The 18159-nt window shown below is 45.5% G+C and overlaps 1 protein-coding gene and 1 long non-coding RNA gene across 29 annotated transcripts in view; one reads left to right on the top strand and one right to left on the bottom strand.

Moving 5' to 3' along the window:
* LOC113456544 overlaps nt 1-5438 on the top strand; it is a 6934-nt gene extending 1496 nt beyond the window's left edge. Inside the window, exons 2-3 of the long non-coding RNA XR_003377300.1 lie at nt 1119-1196; nt 2466-5438. This is a non-coding gene — a long non-coding RNA (uncharacterized LOC113456544). The remainder of the gene's footprint in view (nt 1-1118; nt 1197-2465) is intronic.
* Nucleotides 5439-9876: 4438 nt separating this feature from the next.
* The window catches only part of Tcf7l2 (transcription factor 7 like 2), a 191774-nt gene continuing 183491 nt past the window's right edge, over nt 9877-18159 (bottom strand). For 12 of the 28 annotated variants that reach the window (XM_005352488.2, XM_026781371.1, XM_013348159.2 and 9 more), the window contains 2 exons: nt 17391-17463; nt 9877-12054 (listed from right to left, as the gene is read on the bottom strand). In XM_005352488.2, coding sequence (XP_005352545.1) covers nt 11631-12054; nt 17391-17463 — 497 coding nt within the window. In that variant the 3' untranslated portion in view covers nt 9877-11630. Of the gene's footprint in view, nt 12055-15729; nt 15756-16658; nt 16732-17390; nt 17464-18159 lie in introns of those variants that run through there. The other 16 variants (XM_026781385.1, XM_026781376.1, XM_005352501.2 and 13 more) reach the window with 6 other exon arrangements.

Genomic DNA, 18159 nt, shown 5'->3' with positions numbered 1-18159 from the left:
TAGACCAGGCTGGTCTCGAACTCACAGAGATCCACCTGCCTCTGCCTCCCGAGTGCTGGGATTAAAGGCGTGCGCCACCACCGCCCGGCTTATTTGTTTGTTTTTAAGGAAGAGAGCAGACGTGTGGATCTGAGGGCCCCAGCTCCATTGCCTCATTCTCACGCTCCAGGAAAGTTGAGGCAGGCCTTGGTGTCAGCATCTAGAGTGTCCCCTTTAACCACATCTTTGGGAGACTGTGCGGGTTCATGTGAGATACACTACTGCTATATCAGAATGGCCATGGTTAGAAAATGGATAAGGGAATAAAGGTGGTGAGGAGGGTGGGGGAGATGTGGGAGGAATTTGGGAGTAGAAATGGGTGTTGATATACTCAAGATCCAGTGCGTGAAACTCTCAAAGAAAGAATTAAATGTTACATGAAAAGAAGGTGACTGGAAAGTCTGAACAGCAGATCGTGGGGTCTAGCAAGGGAATCCTGACTGCACTACATGAAGAAAAGGTGACCGCCAAGTGCAGACGTCCCAAGCACACGGGACAGTCTGACTTTAGAAAGACTAATCTGGTCCTGAAACGCCTACTACTCTAGGAAAGTGAGCAGCAGTCCCCATTGAGGGTCGTACCCCAGTGACCCGGTGACCTATGCTCCACCAACTCACTTCCTTTCCAGGTGGAGTCAGCCTCCAGCATATGAACCTTTGGGGACACTAAGCCCTCAGCTCTGGAATGTGAGGGTCTGCGGGTAATGGCCTCAGGACGCTCAATCTGAGCAGATATGATCACCTTTCATCTCTAGCCCCGAAGCAAATCTCCTCGAGGGGCTGTCTTGCACCCATGGTGGCTGTTACCCAACATCTGCGTGTCTCTGTAGGCTTGCTAAAATCCTAAGTGCTCCTTGAACCAGCTTGCCATTTGTCTGTCTCCCTAGACAGAAGGCAACCTCATCTCCTGTGCTCATCTTTATTCTAAAGGTACTCCCCACCGACACAAAAGAGGGACATGCAAGTGATAGTTATTAATGTCATTGTTCAAATAACAAATGAATTAAAAAATATGAGCTGTTTGCTTATCATAAACTTGCAAATTCCTGGACACTTCACCTTAGAAAGGCTTCTGTGCAGGTGTGCAGAAAAGCCTCCGAACGCCTGGTCTGGCTGTGGAAGTAGAGAGATTGGAGGAAGCTACATCAAGATTGACAGGTAAGAGGGGCTAGCTGCCAAAGACAGACTCAAAGCCCTTCCCGACCCAGGCTTCACAAAATAAACAGAGCATGCTCAAGAAAAATTCCCAGTGTGCAAAGGAGAGAGAGACAAGTTCTAAGTGAATATCCTGTACAGGGTCACATGTCTTGTGGCCCAACATTTTTATTCAGCTTTTCCCTCAGCTAACTAGACCATTCTCAGAAGTGTTTTCTCTCTTTAAGCAAGCTGTCTCTATTCTCATTTCTAGCCATGTGTCCTCCTTCTGGTCATTGGCCTTCAGACACAAGGCCCTGAGTAGCTGGCCCCTGGACTCAGCCACACTTCTAACATAAACCGCCACGGTCACCCACCCTCCCTCTACTTGGCCTCAAGGGCTGGCTGTCAGCTGTTACAGCCTGAGATAGCCTGAGCTAGCCTGAGCTGTGCTGTTAACCATGGACCACCTGAGGTGGACTGTGATTTAGGCTGAGGCTCCTGCAACCAAAGGCAGAGGCAGAAGTGGCTAGAACACAGAGAGACAGAGACGTCGGCCCCTGTGAGCAAAGAAAGCTGCAAAGAGACCAAATGAGGCAATCCTCCTGCCCCACCACCTATCCACCCAGAGCACACAGAAGGAAGAAAAGTCCAGAAGGGTGGAGCTGGCCAAGTGAGAGCAGGGCCTTCTGGGTGATAACACTAAGACTGCTTCTACCAAGTTACCAGGTAGCGTGTGTGTTGTGTGTTGCTGCGTGTGTGCATGCATGCATGTATGCTCGTGAGATAGCAGGGAGGGGGGGTGTGTGTGCTCAGTTATCCACTACGTACAAACTTAGTTCAGACATTCCTCATCTATAGCCCTCTGCGCTATGGAAGGGAGTCCCATCCACTCTTAACACAAGGTGCTGGCCAGCCTGGGGCCCAGGAAAGCAGCTCCAATTCTCTGAACACAGTGGCCCCTAAAGAGTAAAATCAAGAAGGGGAGAGCCCCGGGAATGGGCTAATTACACCTACCAAGCGACAAATCACTCGGAAAACATAAATACGTTTTCAAGGACACTCGTTCACTAACGATGCTAAAGTGTTTTTCTTTCAAACCCCAGCAAGAAAATTCAAGGGATGAAACAAACTTCGCTTATTTTAGTTTCTACTCAATTACCTGTTAATGGAAAAAACCTGGCACCAGCCGTAATGAGGCCAGCATGAGCTCACTGGCGTGGCGGGGGAGGGGGGGTCAGGGAGGGCCACAACAAACCCAGCCTTTATCAGCCTCTCTATAACCCTTTTCAGGCTGCTGTCACGGAGCCCACCCGGAGCAGGAGGGAAAGAAGGAACTTGGAACCTGCTCCAGGCCTCCAAGGCCCTCTGGGAAAAGGAAAATTGTTGTTGGCAAGTCAGCCTGGCTCCAGAAATTGATCCAGTGCCCCCCACTTGTCCGTGCAGCAGCAGACAGAGCTAAGAATTTCGTTAGAATTAAATAACAGGGTGCTGATTGGTTGCTGGAGGTGGTCTAGAAACTGGTGTTTAAAGACAGAGAACAAGGGTTACTATTCATAGGAAAATCCCAGCGTCTTAAAAATCCATCTGTTTCATTCCCAAATTTAGGCCAAAAAAATGCTCACTTGCTGTCTTTAAAAATACCACCTGCTTGGCGATGTTGTATAATGTACCATTATGTAAGGGGGAAGGGAGACATAGGCTGCACGGGAGGATGCTGTATGGTTGGGCAAGGGCCCCTCCCTCCAAACACAGACACAGCCTTGCCCAGGCCAAACTCACCAAAGGCTGAGCCATAGGCATGGAAAGTCCTGCCAGTAGTACTACGTCGGTGAGCCGCAGCTGTTACAGGGGCCTGAGCCTGGTATCTATAGAGGCCCCCCTTGCCCTCACCTGTCCTTCCCTGGTCTCATCTCTCTGCTCCCACTATTGCAATCTGCGTTGGCCTCAGCTAGGCTGCCAGGTGAGGAGGCTGAGGCTCCTGGAACCAAAGGGGAAGAGCTCTGGGCTCTGCTCGCCTGACGGCTACACATCCCACCGTTACTAGAGATAGTAGTGATGGAACACAGGAACCATAGGGGACATCTCCATTTCTCCTGAATGAACCTATGTCCTAGGTTGGCCTCACTGTGACGGTATTTCTCAGCGCTCAGGAAAACGCTGGGATCGATCTGTTTCACTGTAAGATTGTTAGTCACAGGTGAGTGGAGACAATTGATTCTAAACCAAATGCGGCAGTGGGTGGGAGAGAAGGAAGGTAGGTACCAGGGAGAGGGGCTCAGGTGCTCAAAGTATACTAGACAGTCCAAGAATGTGGCTTTCTGTAATCCTACCAAAGATTGATAACAATAACAACAAAGATGATAACTGTCCCCAGAGACCGAAGCCTAATAATCTCAGCAAAACCACCGTAAGCTTTTTAGTGGGACGAAGCATGGATGACCGAAGAGAAAGAAGACTGGGCACTGGATGAAAACTGCCCCTCAGTTTCCTACTAACTACAATCTACTCACCTACTCTATGGTAGATGGACAGTCCACTTGTATCAGTTTGGGCCATTTATGAATGACGCTGCTATGGCCATGGATTAACGTATTCCATATGCCTTTTGGACAGTCCTTTATTTGTGAATTGCTGAGTCTCAAGTTTGAGGTTTTGTTTTCTTTTGAGTTAATTTACCACATAAGTTCTGTGTGGTGTCACGCTGCAGACACCTGCTGCCTTGCAGCTTGTCTTTTGTCTCTCCAAGTGACTCTGCGATAAATGCTCTTAGCAAACTGAGAGAGGAATTTTCTTAACTTGATAACACATATCTACAAAAACATACAGCAGCCACCTTATGTGTGGTGAACTAGGGCTTGTGCTTCTGTGAGTTTAGAAGAAAGATAAGGAAGCTAGCATTCTCAAGTCTGTTATTCAACTTGCCAGAACAGACTTGAATCTCTAAGCCTCAGTTTACGTGTGCGTAAAATAGGATCAGGAACTACAGTTACCTCAGGTAACTGCTGGAAAGATTAAATAAGACGAGAAAGGTGATTGATTCGATGCTTAAGTGATAGCGTTCGTTTGTAGTTATCCCTGCTTTATAGAATTATACCCCCATGACCTGTGACATTTGACCTTTCTGTTCTGTCATCCATGGGCAGGATACATTTTGTGCCCTCATAGTGTATGAGTAGCCTTAGGTTTTGACAAAGGACTGTGGTCAGAATTAAGGATGTTACCACTTCAAACAGTCTTAAGATGAGTCATTTCTGCTGTAACTTTAGGGAAACGGGTTGACTATCTACAGCCTCAGATAAAGGGATGCATTGAGCGCAAGTCCAGCTCATCCCAGAGCCAAGTTCAGCCATCAGAGCCACACCCCACACAGATTAAAGCAAGAAAAAGAAATGCTTGTTCTAGTAGACTTCTGGTTTTGGGGCTAGTGTGTTATGTAGCATTGTTGAAGAACTAGCTGGCAAATACACTGGGCACATAAGTGGAGCTTGATCTATAGGCCCTATTTTACTTAAGTCTGTTTCTTCACCGGTGTATGCTGCATACTACTTTAATACAGAACTGCTGAAAGGTGGGGGGGCTAACACACACACAAACTTTATATATCTGAAGACATATGTCAGTGTCGATGAATATTCATTCATAAACAAATCAACAAGCATTTTCCTCTACAAAAATCTTCTATGGTCAGTCACAGTTGGGAAATATAGGCAAGGTGAAAGAGGAGTCTAAAGCAGAGAGAGAGAGAGAGACAGAGACAGAGACAGAGAGGCATGAGGGTCCATGTCCACCCATGTAGAGGTTAGAGCAGAATGTCAGCTATCTTTCCTTTAAAGAACTCCCCCAACTACCCCCTTGAGACAGGATCTCCTACTGAACCTGAGACAGGATCTCCTAGTGAATCTATAACCCACCATCTGAGCTAAGGTGGCTGACCATAGAGCTCCTGAGACTCACTAAACTCCACAGTGCTGGGGTTACAGATGGGGGCCCAGATTTTAATGTGGGTCCTTGGGATTCAAACTCAGGTGTTCTTGTGTACAGAGTGAGGGTTCTTACCCACTAAAGCCATCTCCCTATCCTAGACATAATTAATTAGTGAACACTCTGAAGTTGCAAGAGGAAACAGAGTATGAAATGTTCCAATAGTTTGGCCAAGTAGAATCCATAGGATCAGAACCCCAACCAACCCATCTGGGAGAATACTAGTATAATAAGTTAATAATCTTTCCATCACCAGAAAGTGAAAAGATCTCCCATGCTTTTGTGAAGGTAGAATTAACATAGTAAAAATGGCAATCTTACCAAAAGCAACCTACAGATTCAATGCAATGCCTATAAAAAAAATCCCAGCAAAATTCTTCACAGACCTTGAAAGAACGGTACTCAACTTCATATGGAAAAGCAAAAAACCCAGGAGAGCCAAAACAACCCTGTACATAAAATAATTTCTGGAGACACCACAATCCCTGACTTCAAACTCTACTACAGAGCTACAGTACTGAAAACAGCCTGGTGTTGGCATAAGAATATACAGGACCATGGAACTGAATCGAAGACCTGGATATTAATCCACACATTTTCAAACACCTGATTTTTGACAAAGAAACAAAAAATATCAAATGGAAAAAGAAAAGCATATTTAACAAATGGTGCTGGCATAACTGGATATCAACATGTAGAAGAATGAAAATAGATCCATATCTATCACCATGCACAAAACTCAAGTCCAAATGGATAAAAGACCTCAACATAAAGCCAACCACAATGAACCTCATAGAAGAGAAAGTGGGAAGTACACTTGAATGCATTGGCACAGGAGACCACTTCCTAAATACAATCCCAGTAACACAGACTCTGAGAGAAACAATTAATAAATGGGTCCTTCTAAAACTGAAAAGCTTCTGTAAAGCAAAGGACATGGCCAACAAGACAAAACAGCAGCCTACAGAATGGAAAAAGATCTTCACCAATGCCACATCAGACAGAGGTCTGCTCTCCAAAATATACAAAAAACTCAAGAAATTGATCATCAAAAGAACAAATAATCCAATAAAAAATGGAGTGCACACCTAAACAAAGAACTGTCAATAGAGAAATCTAAAATGGCTGAGAGACACTTAAGGAAATGCTCAACATCCTTAGCCATCAGAGAAATCAAAACAACTCTGAGATTCCATCTTACACCTGTAAAAAACACCAGTGACAACTTATGCTGGAGAGGATGTGGAGTAAGGGGAACACTCCTCCATTGCTGGTGGGAGTGCAAGCTGGTACTTTGGATATCAGTAAGGCAATTTCTCAGAAAATTAGGAAACAACCTTCCTCAAGATCCAGCAATACCACTTTTGGGTATATATCCAAAGGATGTTCAATTGTACCACAGGGACATGTACTCAACTATGTTCCTAGCAGCATTGTTTGTCATAGCCAGAACCGGGAAACAACCTAAATGCTCCATGACTGAAGAATGGATAAGGAAAATGTGGTACATTTACACAATGGAGTACTATGCAGTAGAAAAAATAATGACATCTTGAAATTTGCAGGCAAATGGATGAAGCTAGAAAACATCATTTTGAGTGAGGTAACTCAGACCTAGAAAGACACTTATCATATGTATTCACTCATAAGTGGTTTTTAAACATAAAACAAAGAAAACCAGCCTAAAAATCACAATCCCAGAGAACCTAGACAACAATGAGAACCCTAAGAGAGACATACATGGATCTAATCTACATGGGAAGTAAAAAAAAGACAGGGTCTCCTGAGTAAATTGGGAGCTTGGGACCTTGGGAGAGGGCTCAAGGGGAGGGGAGAGACAGGGAGGAGAGTAGATAAAAAATGTAGAGCTCAATAAAAATCAAGAAAAAAAGAAAAAAAGAAAAAAATCTGTCCATCAATAAACTTCTCTTAACTATATTCCCTACATGTGAATATTGCATTTAGTATATTAAAATTATTATCTTAATGTATTGCAGCTATTTCTATTGTTCAGACTTGGCTTTTGTTTTACTCTCACCATAGTAAGGAAGGCTTTAGATAATGCAGCAAACACATATGACAAAGAGTCTATTTTCTTTCTCATTCTGTCTTGCTTTTTAAAATGCTAACCTTGATGCATTACATTGATCTCCTGACCTTCAGTGGCTTACAGCCATTATGTGGAAAACACTATATGGTGTGAACAGACAATACTGGAAAATATACGTAGTGGCATACACTTGATTTTCTTGCAGTCTTTCTAAGATTTTTTACCTTCTAGTGCTGCGTCCAAAAATGGCTCAACCCATGCAATTGTCAACTGTCTTCATTGTTATCCTCTTCCTTCCTCCTTCCTCCTCTTCATCCAGAAACCAAGGATGAGAAAACAGTAAAAAGAAAATGCTCTTGCATATATACTGGGAAAGGACCCATCTCTGGGGGGCTCAGAAAAATCCACCCTGCCCTGTGGCCTATCTACCCAGGTACTCAGCTGTCTGTACGTGTGTCACAATTGATCTCATATGGCGGTAACTCCGAGGCTCAGGTCTAACTTCAGACTTGCTGTTTCTGCACAGGTCCTTTCAGGGAAACTCCCCAAGCCTGTCTTTATAGAATGAACCCCCAGGCCACAGCTCTGCTGCTGCAGATGAGACGAGAGATGTGAGCCGAAATTTCAGCCCCCTTCTCACGTCACCGTTATCCAAAGTGTGTACTGTAAGATGACACATGAGGAATCTCAGAGAGGAAGAAAGGGGAGAAAGCTGGCTTAATTCATACATGTGCCATGGCCTGGAATCCCCCCAGTGCAGATAAGTCTCCAAGAAACAGCCATTGGAGGCATGAATGAATGAATGAACGGTGAGCCCAATCACAGCACAGATGAAGCGTACTCACAAGAGGCCAGCTCTAAAAAGCCCCAGCTGGACCTCTCTGGTGCTCCTGCCAGACACATATCATCTTGGGTCTAGCCTTTATCACTCTTTTGGAAATGGGGATGCTCACCTAGCCCTTGGGTGGGAAACAAAGAGGGTCACCTCAGCTGGGGATGCTTCATGAAATCCAGTCTCCACCAAGTTCCTCAGTGATCCTAATTCTGGTCTGAAGCTCTTGCCACAGGTGCCACCAGCAAGAGTCCTCAAACTACCCAAGGGTCTTTCCAGAGGGCTTTAATTAAAACCTCATTTATACGGCAAAAAGCACACCAGCCAGGGATGGAGCCTTCTTAACAAGGGTGTTACTCTTAGGGGGCCATTGAGTTCCAGGTTAAATGAATGCTACAAGTGAGCCTGTTATCCCTGGGTGACATGCATGCACCTTCCATGTCTAGATTTCTGAGGTTTTCTATCTGGGCTGGTGAAAGGCTGGGCTCACAGAATCCCAAAGAGAGATAAAGAGCAGCAATGTTTCATTTTCTTGTGAGGTGGGTTTCTTGAGAGTGAACTGGTGAGATAGAGGTAGGCGTAAGCTAAGCAAGGGAGGTTTGTCCTATATTATCCGCCAGGGAGAAGGGACAACTCTAGCACCCGAAGGTTTAACTTGGTGTAGAGAACATGACATGAAGCCAGGTCTCACTGAAGTTCCTCCAATTCCCCCTTCTACCAACTGTTGCCTTTGACAAGATAAATTGTATTTCTCAATTCATTGTTAGAAATAAGGCAGAGGCCAGCAGGGGAGTCTTCCACTGGTGGTGGTAGGATTAATGAGAAAACGGGCAGGGACAACTTGGCACACTGCCATCAGTAGCACACAGTGTTCTTATTTCTGTTCTCAAAGGTCAATTGGGCCCTGCATAGAGAATACAGTAGGGGAGGGTGGTCAGAAATTCCCTTACCAGACTACAAAGCAGGGCAGAAACAAAATACAGAAAAGTCACACACAGCTAGCTCAAGCAAAGCAGGGTTCCTCAAAGTTCTTGACCCAACATCATGGTGTTCTTAAGTAAGAGCCACATGAAGGGCTTCTGGGGTAGCTGAAATTGCCCCCCTCAGAAGGCACAGAGATCCTAGACACACGAACAACAAATAGCCCAGCCACTCAACAGTGAGAAGAGACACCCAGGGACCACAGAAAGATCTTCTCTGCAACCCTCCTCAGTGATGGTGGCCAACTTGAAGTTAACCCAGAACATGGGTCCCCTGAACAGCAAGACCCCTTCTGCAGAGCTGGGCGAATCACTTACCTCCCCTCCAGCACAGCTGTGCGAGTGGGATGCCAATTTTTGAAAAAGATGCTTGCTTAAGGATTCCTTGCCTCCCTCCGTCAGGCAGTGATGAGCAAATCAGGAGACACTCACACTCAGCATCCTCAGGTGGGACGCATTTAATTCCTTAAGTCCACTCTGGGGAAAGGAAAGCACCCTTTCCAGAATCGAACTCCGTTTCTCACTGTGCAGGAACAGGGCATGAGAAAGGGAGGGCCAAACCAGCAACATCTGTGCCTTTATCGTGACTCAGTGTCATACAGAAACGACACCCTAGATCTCGTCTTTATACAGGCACCTTCACTGCAAATGAGATATACCCTAAACCGGGTACACAGGACGCACCGTTCACCAAGGGTGGGGGAGTTGAGAAGCCCTGAAGAGCATTTAGGCACCCAGCCAGCCACATCACCGCGTACCACTACACCAGCTCAAGCCGAAGCCCGGCCTGTCCCTCCACAGGAAGTCCAGTTTCCGAAAGAGACACCGCCACCCCAAATCACAGAAGCAAGAGAAGCCTTTCTCTGCACATACTAAGTTGCTTTTATTAATCCAGAACAGCATGCTACAGATACTGTACAGCATGGACATTTATTCATTACAAAAATGGCTTCCAAACCATTCAAAATGAACTCGGAATAAGCATAAAACAGAACAATAACATCACAACTGTTAGGAAACATTCAAAGTATTCACAAAAAATGTTATAGTTAGCATTTTAATAAACCAGAGAAAACCGGAGACAGTTTTACAATCGCTTCATGTCAACTACGATGGCACTGGAGGAACAGGTCTCGGCTTTATACAGGATTTTACAACATCAGCATGCCTAGGTTCTCCTGTGTTAAGTTCACCACCTACTTGTATGTAATATGCATACATAAAAGCGGCAGCTGGTTTTTTTTTTCTTTTTTCTTTTTTTTTTCATTTAAGAGTAATCTAATATACAGAATTTTTGGCCCTTAAGGGTTTAGACCTCTTCATTTAAAATGCTTTCTGGACAGTCTGCTACCAAACACATTTTGTTATAGGTGACATTAAAACTACATACAAATCTATCTATGTAACATCACAGCAAAACATGGCGAACGGAAAGTACAGCATCAGAAAAGAGGGAGAGAGCTAAAGTCACTGAGAGTTTTGGCACATAAAAGTTTTGCACGCGGTCAGTCCATGTTCTAAGAGCACAGGGCAATTGACTAGGAGGTCAGGGGGGAAACAGGGTGGTTCCCACGGCTGCTCAGACAGCTGCTAAGATTCTCTCACTAATGTTCAAGTCTTGTTTTACATAATGGCTTTTAAAGCAACTTTCGTTAATGCTACTGATCTTTAATGCAACTATCAATGTCCATTTGGTGGCATCTGGGTTTCATACAGAAACAAACAAAAACAAACAAACAAACAAAAAGTCAAAAAAAGAAAACAAAAAAATATATACACATTTTATATATAAACTTAAAAACCTTGTACAAATGAGTTGTTATATATAAGATGCTTATGCTAAGAGGGGGTGGACTTTATACAGTTTCAAAAAAAAAGTAAAACATATTTTAAAGGGACGGACGTACAGGTACAAGCAATCTCTAAAGCAATAAATACTACTGGTCCAACAGCTCTGATTCCATTCATTGTTGAGTAGCGTCCCCCTCCCCCCAAAAGAACAACACCATGGAACAAGGTATATTAACACATTTTAACCCTTTGTCTCTGTACATTTAAACAATAACAAGTAACATCACAATAAAAGTTGTTTCACACAGGAAAAAAAAAAAAGAAAGAAAGAAAAGGAAAGAAACGGCACTGCATTCATTGTGCCCTCATGGTTTCAAAACCGCGATGTAAAGTGATTGGTTCGCAAGCTCGTATTTAATACAAATAATACAGAACCAACTCCTTCTGGAGGGTGCTTCGAAACGGCTTCTCTCTTTTTTTTCTTCTTTTTGCTTTTTAATCAGTCCTTTCAAACTAAGCTATCCAAACTACATAACAGTTATGTATGTATATATATATATTTTTTAAACGCTACAAAGACTTTAAACAGCTGTTGATAAAAATTTTGGTAGAATCATGAGGTTTCTCTCATCTACATATTTAAAAGGAGAAATTGAAATAAGAATGGGTCAAATATTGACCAATGAACTCGATAAACATCAACTCATGTAAGCCACAGAGGCACAAAATTAAGAGTACAAAACAAAAGCTTTCCAAGATGGGGAAACCAAGAACCAGGAGGACACACGTCAATCAAGCAGGGGACGGTGGACCAGGTGCAGCTATTCTAAAGACTTGGTCACCAGAGACAGAGGCTGGGGCTGGGTCCCAGCCAGAGAGTTGTGGGAATGTAAGGAAGATGTTGACGGCTGTGTGAGCGATGAAGAGGGGACCATGGGTGGCTGCAGGGCAGCAGGTGGCAGGTCCAGGGCTCCGTTGGGACAGAGGGTGGAGGCCTTGCCGTGGGCAGCTTCAGCCAGCAGGAGCGCAGGTGGCGGTGGCATCATGGACAGGTGGGCCAGAGGGTCAGGCTTCAGGGACAGCGAGAGTGGCTGTGTCTGCTCAGTCTGTGACTTGGCGTCTTGGGGAGGGGAGCCTAGCAGATGCGGGGATGGGGGAGGCGAGTCTAGTAAGCTTCCATCTGAAGAGGGTGGGCTGACGCAGCTGCCTTCACCTTGTATGTAGCGAACGCACTTTTTTTTTCTCCTAGAAACAGGGGAGAGAGTTATCTGTGAATGAAGGGCAAAAACGCCAAGGCAGAGAGCTAGCCAATGCTCACAAGAAGCTGATGTCACTCAAGGGACGCCCCCTACAGGTCATGCCAGGCAGCACGGAGCGATTAAAGCAGTTACTTCAGGGGGCTCAGGGGGTTGTGTGGCTCCCGTGTCTACATCCGCTCTGGCAAAGGAGTTGCCCTACCCATGTCCTACCCTCACAGGACACCCAGGGCCCCACTCCTTCCAGAATATATGTGAGCAGACTAACGGAAGTCAGTGCAGAGGGTGGCACAGATTCATCGGGAAGGGTTTTTATCTAAACGAAGACTAACATACTTTATTTCTCTTTGGGCTTAGATTACCTTCCCTTTCCCATCACATCTCTTGCCTGCCCTCCCAATTCTTTCCCACCCTCCCCACCCCCAATCTCCAATGATGCCTGAGTGTATTTAAAAGAGAAAGAAAGGTTCATCCCCAGTGGCCTCTTATCAATATGAAACTCTCAGAATGCTGACTGCTGAGCCCACATAGCTGAAGGCAGAGCAGGCAAGGGGCTTAAAGGTTTTAACACACCACCACCGTGAGGCAGTGGGTCCCAGAGAGCTTTTGGGCTTGTCTGTTCCGAACCACACCAAATCGAGAGGTCAGAATCAGGTGAGAGGGGAGGGGAGTGGAGGGAGAGCAAAACCAAAAAACAAACTAAAAAAACAAAACCAACCAAAAAGTAAGTAAATTAAAAAAAAAATAAAGAAAGAATAAGAAGAACCACCAAAAAACAGGTAGAAGAGGGTAAACAAAGAAGGGGAAAGGGAGAGTAAGAAAAACAGAAAATGATTCAAAAGTACGAGAATAACTGGTTGACATGGCCTGCAGGTTGTGGATAAAATTAAGATTCAAGTTTGTTTTTTTAAAAAAAAAATTTTTGATTTTTTTTATTCCCCACCCTTAAAGATTTGGGACGTCCCTACCCCTTCATGAGAAGGTCACACGGAGTGGGAATGGTACATGGGGTGCCTTGTGCTTGTCCTATGCTGAGGTCAGGAAGTGAAACACATAGCACAAGGCAGTCACAGAGAAATGGCCAGCAAGAGGGGCCGGGAGGGAGCTTGGATCAGGGTCTGAACCAGAAAGACTAAACCTGTCCTATGCCAAAGCCATAGTCTCCCCTCTCCACAACCCATTTGTATAGGAAGGAGGAATGAGAATTTCAGAGCCTTTCTGACTTTATCAAAGGATAAGGTGGGGAAAACCAAATCAAGAAATCAGGCATGTGACTTCAAAGCCTTGCCCACCATTGATCGCTGGCTGACGGGAATCTACTTAGCAGGAAAAGGGACCCTGGAGATCAACCCACTATTGCTGTAAAGACAATTCAGACTTGGGAAAGTGCTCATCCAAAGACTCAGAACAATGGTAGGTGAGTACCGCTCCATCTAAAACCAAGTGTGTGAGCACTGGTCACTGAAGAACCTCCAAGATGCTGCCTATTTGAAGGCAACCCCCATAGGACAGTGTCTCTGGCATTTACAAGGATGGGACTGTACTGTATGAGTTAGTTCTTCCTGTGGTCTAGGCCCAGAGCATGGGGCACGGGGCATGGACTCTGTAGAGTGGCAGGAGGGGAGGAAAAGAGGGAGGGGTGGAAGAGGGCATGCTCAGTTCTCCCTGCCTCCCTGAGGCTCAGGCCTTGGGGCTGGGGCAACTCTAGGGGAACAAGGATGGTCCCCTCTTACCCTGCCTAGCAGGCTTCCTTTCTCTCTCTGGACAGACTAGCACAGACTATGGGTTCTGCTCCCATCCCAGAAATGAAACAAATAATTTAACCTCTCCATTTTAAACCACCTTAGCCTGCAGATAGAAGCATGCTCACAAACTAGGGTCTCCATGCATTTTTTAAAAACAGGAAGAAAAAAAAGGAGGGTGGGGAGGGTGTAAGCAAACAGAGGCAGCAATGTGGAGAAAGGAGGCAGAGGAGAGGCGGGGGAGAGGGAGTGAGGAACAGCCAGAGGGGAGCATGAAGCAGCCAGCATTCCAGGCTCTGTTAGGATGGGGCAAGAAGATGGGGAAGCAACTTGGTGGGCTCAAAACAGGGTTTGGTTAAAATGTCCTCAAATGCCAAATAAAATTAGAACCTAGAGTCCTGATTGGCTAGGAGCATTGCTAAGGCTCTCCTCGCCCTTCCCACCCTCTTTTCCAAATCATTCGAAAATGCTGTGTGGGGAGCATTTGAACAAAGAACAGGGGACTATGGTGGTGGTGGACTGACACGCCCCTAGTGGGGCAGCTGGAATACGCACATCTGGATGGGTCAGAAAAGGCCTCCATTCACAAGCATCTCTCCCTCTCTCTCTCTCTCTCTCTCTCTCTCTCTCTCTCTCTCTCTCTCTCTCTCTCTCGTTGATTTTTGCTTGACTTGTTTACTGAATGTTTCACTGAGTTTAGCACCCAGCCCAGTGTGTTTTGGCAGTGTATAATGGAACAGCTGGCAGAAGGAGAATGGGTAGCTCCTAGTTCAAGCTCCATACTGTGACCCACCCCATTTTAGAGGCATCTCATAAACACTCATGTGTAGCTTCTAAGTATGCTTCCTGGTCCTACTTTGGAAGGTCCTCCTCAAATGGACAGCTGAAGTCAGCTTGCTAACACATCTACAGCCAAAAGACAAAAAAGACTCCCCAAGCACAGAAAAACAGCAGCTAGAACTTTCTAGGGGCTGAGGTCTGGAGGCTGGGAAGTGACAGGGACCTGCTGGACTTCACGTCCTCTGTCCAGGGATGTCTCAGTCTCTTTGACAACAGAAAAAATGGTGCATTGTGGACAATGAGCCCCCAACGTGTGCTTTAGAGAACCAAGGCGCTCAAGGACAAAGAGACTACAAGGGTTTCAAACTGGCAAAACAAGATAAAAACCCAATTTAAAATGTTATTGGTGGTGGTGGTAAAAGTATCAAGAAATTTCTGGTGAGAGGATGATAACCCATTATGGATTTAAGCAAAGATGGGTTGTATTTGAGGAATGGGGTGTGGGGGCGGGTGGTCTATCCTTGTTAACGTCAGTAGTAGTTTCTAAAGAAGGAGACCAGGCTAAGTTTGCAGCAACTGATCTGATAAAAAAAAAAAAAAGGTTCGTAAATAAACCATTCAGGAATAAAATTATGAGACCTGTACCAGTCTCCCAGTGGGACACAGGCAACGGTGCCTATGACTTGCTATGACAGGGTATTCCGCTGTCTTACCCTGGGCATTCATAAAGTGCTAAACAACTTATTACCTACAGAGGGCAAGCAGGTCCCTGACCTCCCTAATTTAATACCTAACATACCCATGTGGCTTTCTCAGGAAGTCCCTGGGGCTGTCCACTCACAGGAAGCTGCTCTCCTGCTGGGTGCCTGTCTAGGGCCCAATTCCCTTACTCTGGAGTACTGAGAATCTGTGTAGCTGTCTGTCAGTGATGCTCCCTCTCTCCCCTGGGGTCTTGTGTGGTCAGCCATCTCTCACACTGGCACCAGAGAAGACACAGCAGACTCGTGGGCATGCATGTGATGGGATGAACATCTGATCTAGCGTCTAGACACGGAGCACGGCAAAAGGGGATGGAGAAGAGGGACACGTGACGCGGGAGGCACTACGAACAGGGATGTGTGTTTAGGGTGTTGAGATACCTACCATCATAATATTCCAAATTCAAAGACTGCTTGTATCAGAACAAAGAAACAACAAATTTAACCAAAGGTGGTCATTAAAAGGAAAGGAAAGGAGATGGGGACGAGAGCGCATTCCCTCCACCAAGAAGGAAGTACCTACACCTTCTCTGCCAGTGCCATAAGTGGGGAGACCTGCCGGCAGATCATGGGGCTCAATTTGGACTCTTCTGGACTGATCGGATGCGTGTGGGAACCCACGCTATGCCTGCGTATCATAACACTCGACTGTTTGCTCTGCAGGCCTGGCAGCGCTGCAGTGTCTGGCTGCAGCCCTTGCTGCGCACAGGCTCTTAGCTGGTGCACGCCATTCAATGCCACGCTTCTTTTTCAGCACTGTAAAACAATGTCCGCTAACGAGCTCCTCCATACAGATACGTGTTTTAAACATAGAACAACCAAAGTGGGGCGGGAGAGAGAGAGAGTGAGAGAGAGAGAGAGAAAGAAAAAAAAAAGGGATTTTTAAAAATCAGCCTGCCCCAATGCATTTCTCTCAGTGTCTTTAACAGAAAGCGCCTGGGAATGCTACCACTGCCAAATTCCAGTTCTGACTCTTTCACACCTGTGGGGGGCGGGGGGGGGCGGGGCACAGTGGCTCTCTGCTCAGAACAGGGCACCGAGTCATTCACCAGCTGGCCAGATCCTCAGTGCCTGTCTTCATGGCTGTCAGTCCTTGCTACCAGGGACATGTTCTTCACAAGAACAGGGAGGAATAGGGGGCGGGGAGGAAACAGTATGAAATTAGCAAGGAAAATCTGAAGAAGGAGAGTTTATTAGTCATTGATGCCAGTGGGGGAAAGTAGACATGAATGAGGGCAAAATAAATCGACCCACTAAGTAGCGGAAGGACAGAAGGCTCTGATTGTCCCCAAGGCCTCAGAATGGTCATGTACCTGCAGGGTTTGCACCATAAAGTCTGTCGGTCAAGCCCGAACAGTGCCCGACACTTCTTTGGAGTATTTGCATCTGTTAGCATAAGGTAAACACAAAAAAATACAACACAATGGTGGGTCGTGCTCGGTTGGCTTGAGTCCTCCACTAACGGCTCTCTGCATCATCTCGGCTCTACCTGACAATCGGCCCTCATCAAGGGGTTGAAAGGAAGGGGCTTCTCTGAGCCAAACCAAAAAATAAATAATAAATAAAACAAAACAATAAAACACACACACACACTACACACGCACGCACAAAGGAAAACAACAACCAGAAACAAAAACAAAAATGAAAAACAAAACCAAAAAAAAAGGAACAATGAAAAATAAATAAAAAGAGAGAGAGAGAAGAGGAAGGGAGTGGGTGATGTCATTGGCTTCTACCTAGACCAGGATGAGCACATCCTGGGCTATCACAGGAAGGGGGTTGACAGGCAACACTCCCCAGTCGAGGGCACGCTGGAATCTGAGTCTCGGCCCTGAGGAGGCACACACACTGTTTTACAGTGGCATTTTGGCTAGCAGCAGCTGGCAGACAAGCACATCCCTCGTGGAGCCCATACACTGGCAGTGTCCCGCTCCCTGGTATTTCCTACGATCCACACACAAAGCTACAAAGCAACAGGCCAGAGGGAGAAGAACGGAAGAGACAGGCTGCAAACCAGCACAGCGGATCTGGGAGACTATACACACCTGCAGGGGCCGCACCAGTTATTCTGTTGATCAAGGCCAAAGCGCGCTCGGCATTTCTTAGGAGCGCTCAGGTCTGAATGAGTTCAAGAAAGGAGCGAGCAGAGGAGGACATGGGAGGCAGGGAGAGAGGAGGAGAGAGAGAGAGAGGAGGAGTAAGAGAAAGAGAGAGAGGGGGAAGGGAGGGGGGAGAGAGATACAAACAAGAAAAAAATAAAAATAAAAAAGGGAATAAATCAATGACCGGGTTACTAATAGCAAAATATTGACTTTTCTTTCTTTTTTTAAAAACTTTAATTAAAAAATGTAAAAATCACACTTATTCAACTTGTGAAATTAGCTGTGGCAAATAAAGCTGCAGTATCCCTTCTCAAGGACGGTCAGATCCGGGTCCAGCCGCCGCAGGACGGCAAGAGCCAAGAACTCGCTCTTTCCATTTTTTTTCTCTTTTAGTTTAGTTCTGGTTTTTTGTTTGTTTTTTGTTTTCTTTTTTTTTATTCTCTCAGTTTTTTTTTTCTCAAAGAAGAAAACAAAGCAAAGGAAGGAATTAGGTTCGTAACATGCTTTTTTCTTCTGAGTACCACAGTTTTGAAAAGAAACAAACAAACAGAAAAACTACAAATGAACACAGAACGAAATGAAATGAAACAGAAAGAAAAAAAGAAAGAAAAGGGTTGTGGGTATTGGGATATTGCAGCTTTTGGGAGTTCTTTCTTTCTTTTTTTTAAATCTATTTTCATTGTTATTAAGAGGGAAGGAAGGTAAAGAGGCC

The sequence above is a fragment of the Microtus ochrogaster genome, chromosome 8 (genome assembly GCF_000317375.1).
Source record: "Microtus ochrogaster isolate Prairie Vole_2 chromosome 8, MicOch1.0, whole genome shotgun sequence".
Taxonomy (NCBI): Eukaryota; Metazoa; Chordata; class Mammalia; order Rodentia; family Cricetidae; genus Microtus; species Microtus ochrogaster.
The sequence above is the reverse complement of the archived record's forward strand: the minus strand, read 5'-3'. Positions and strand labels throughout refer to the sequence as shown.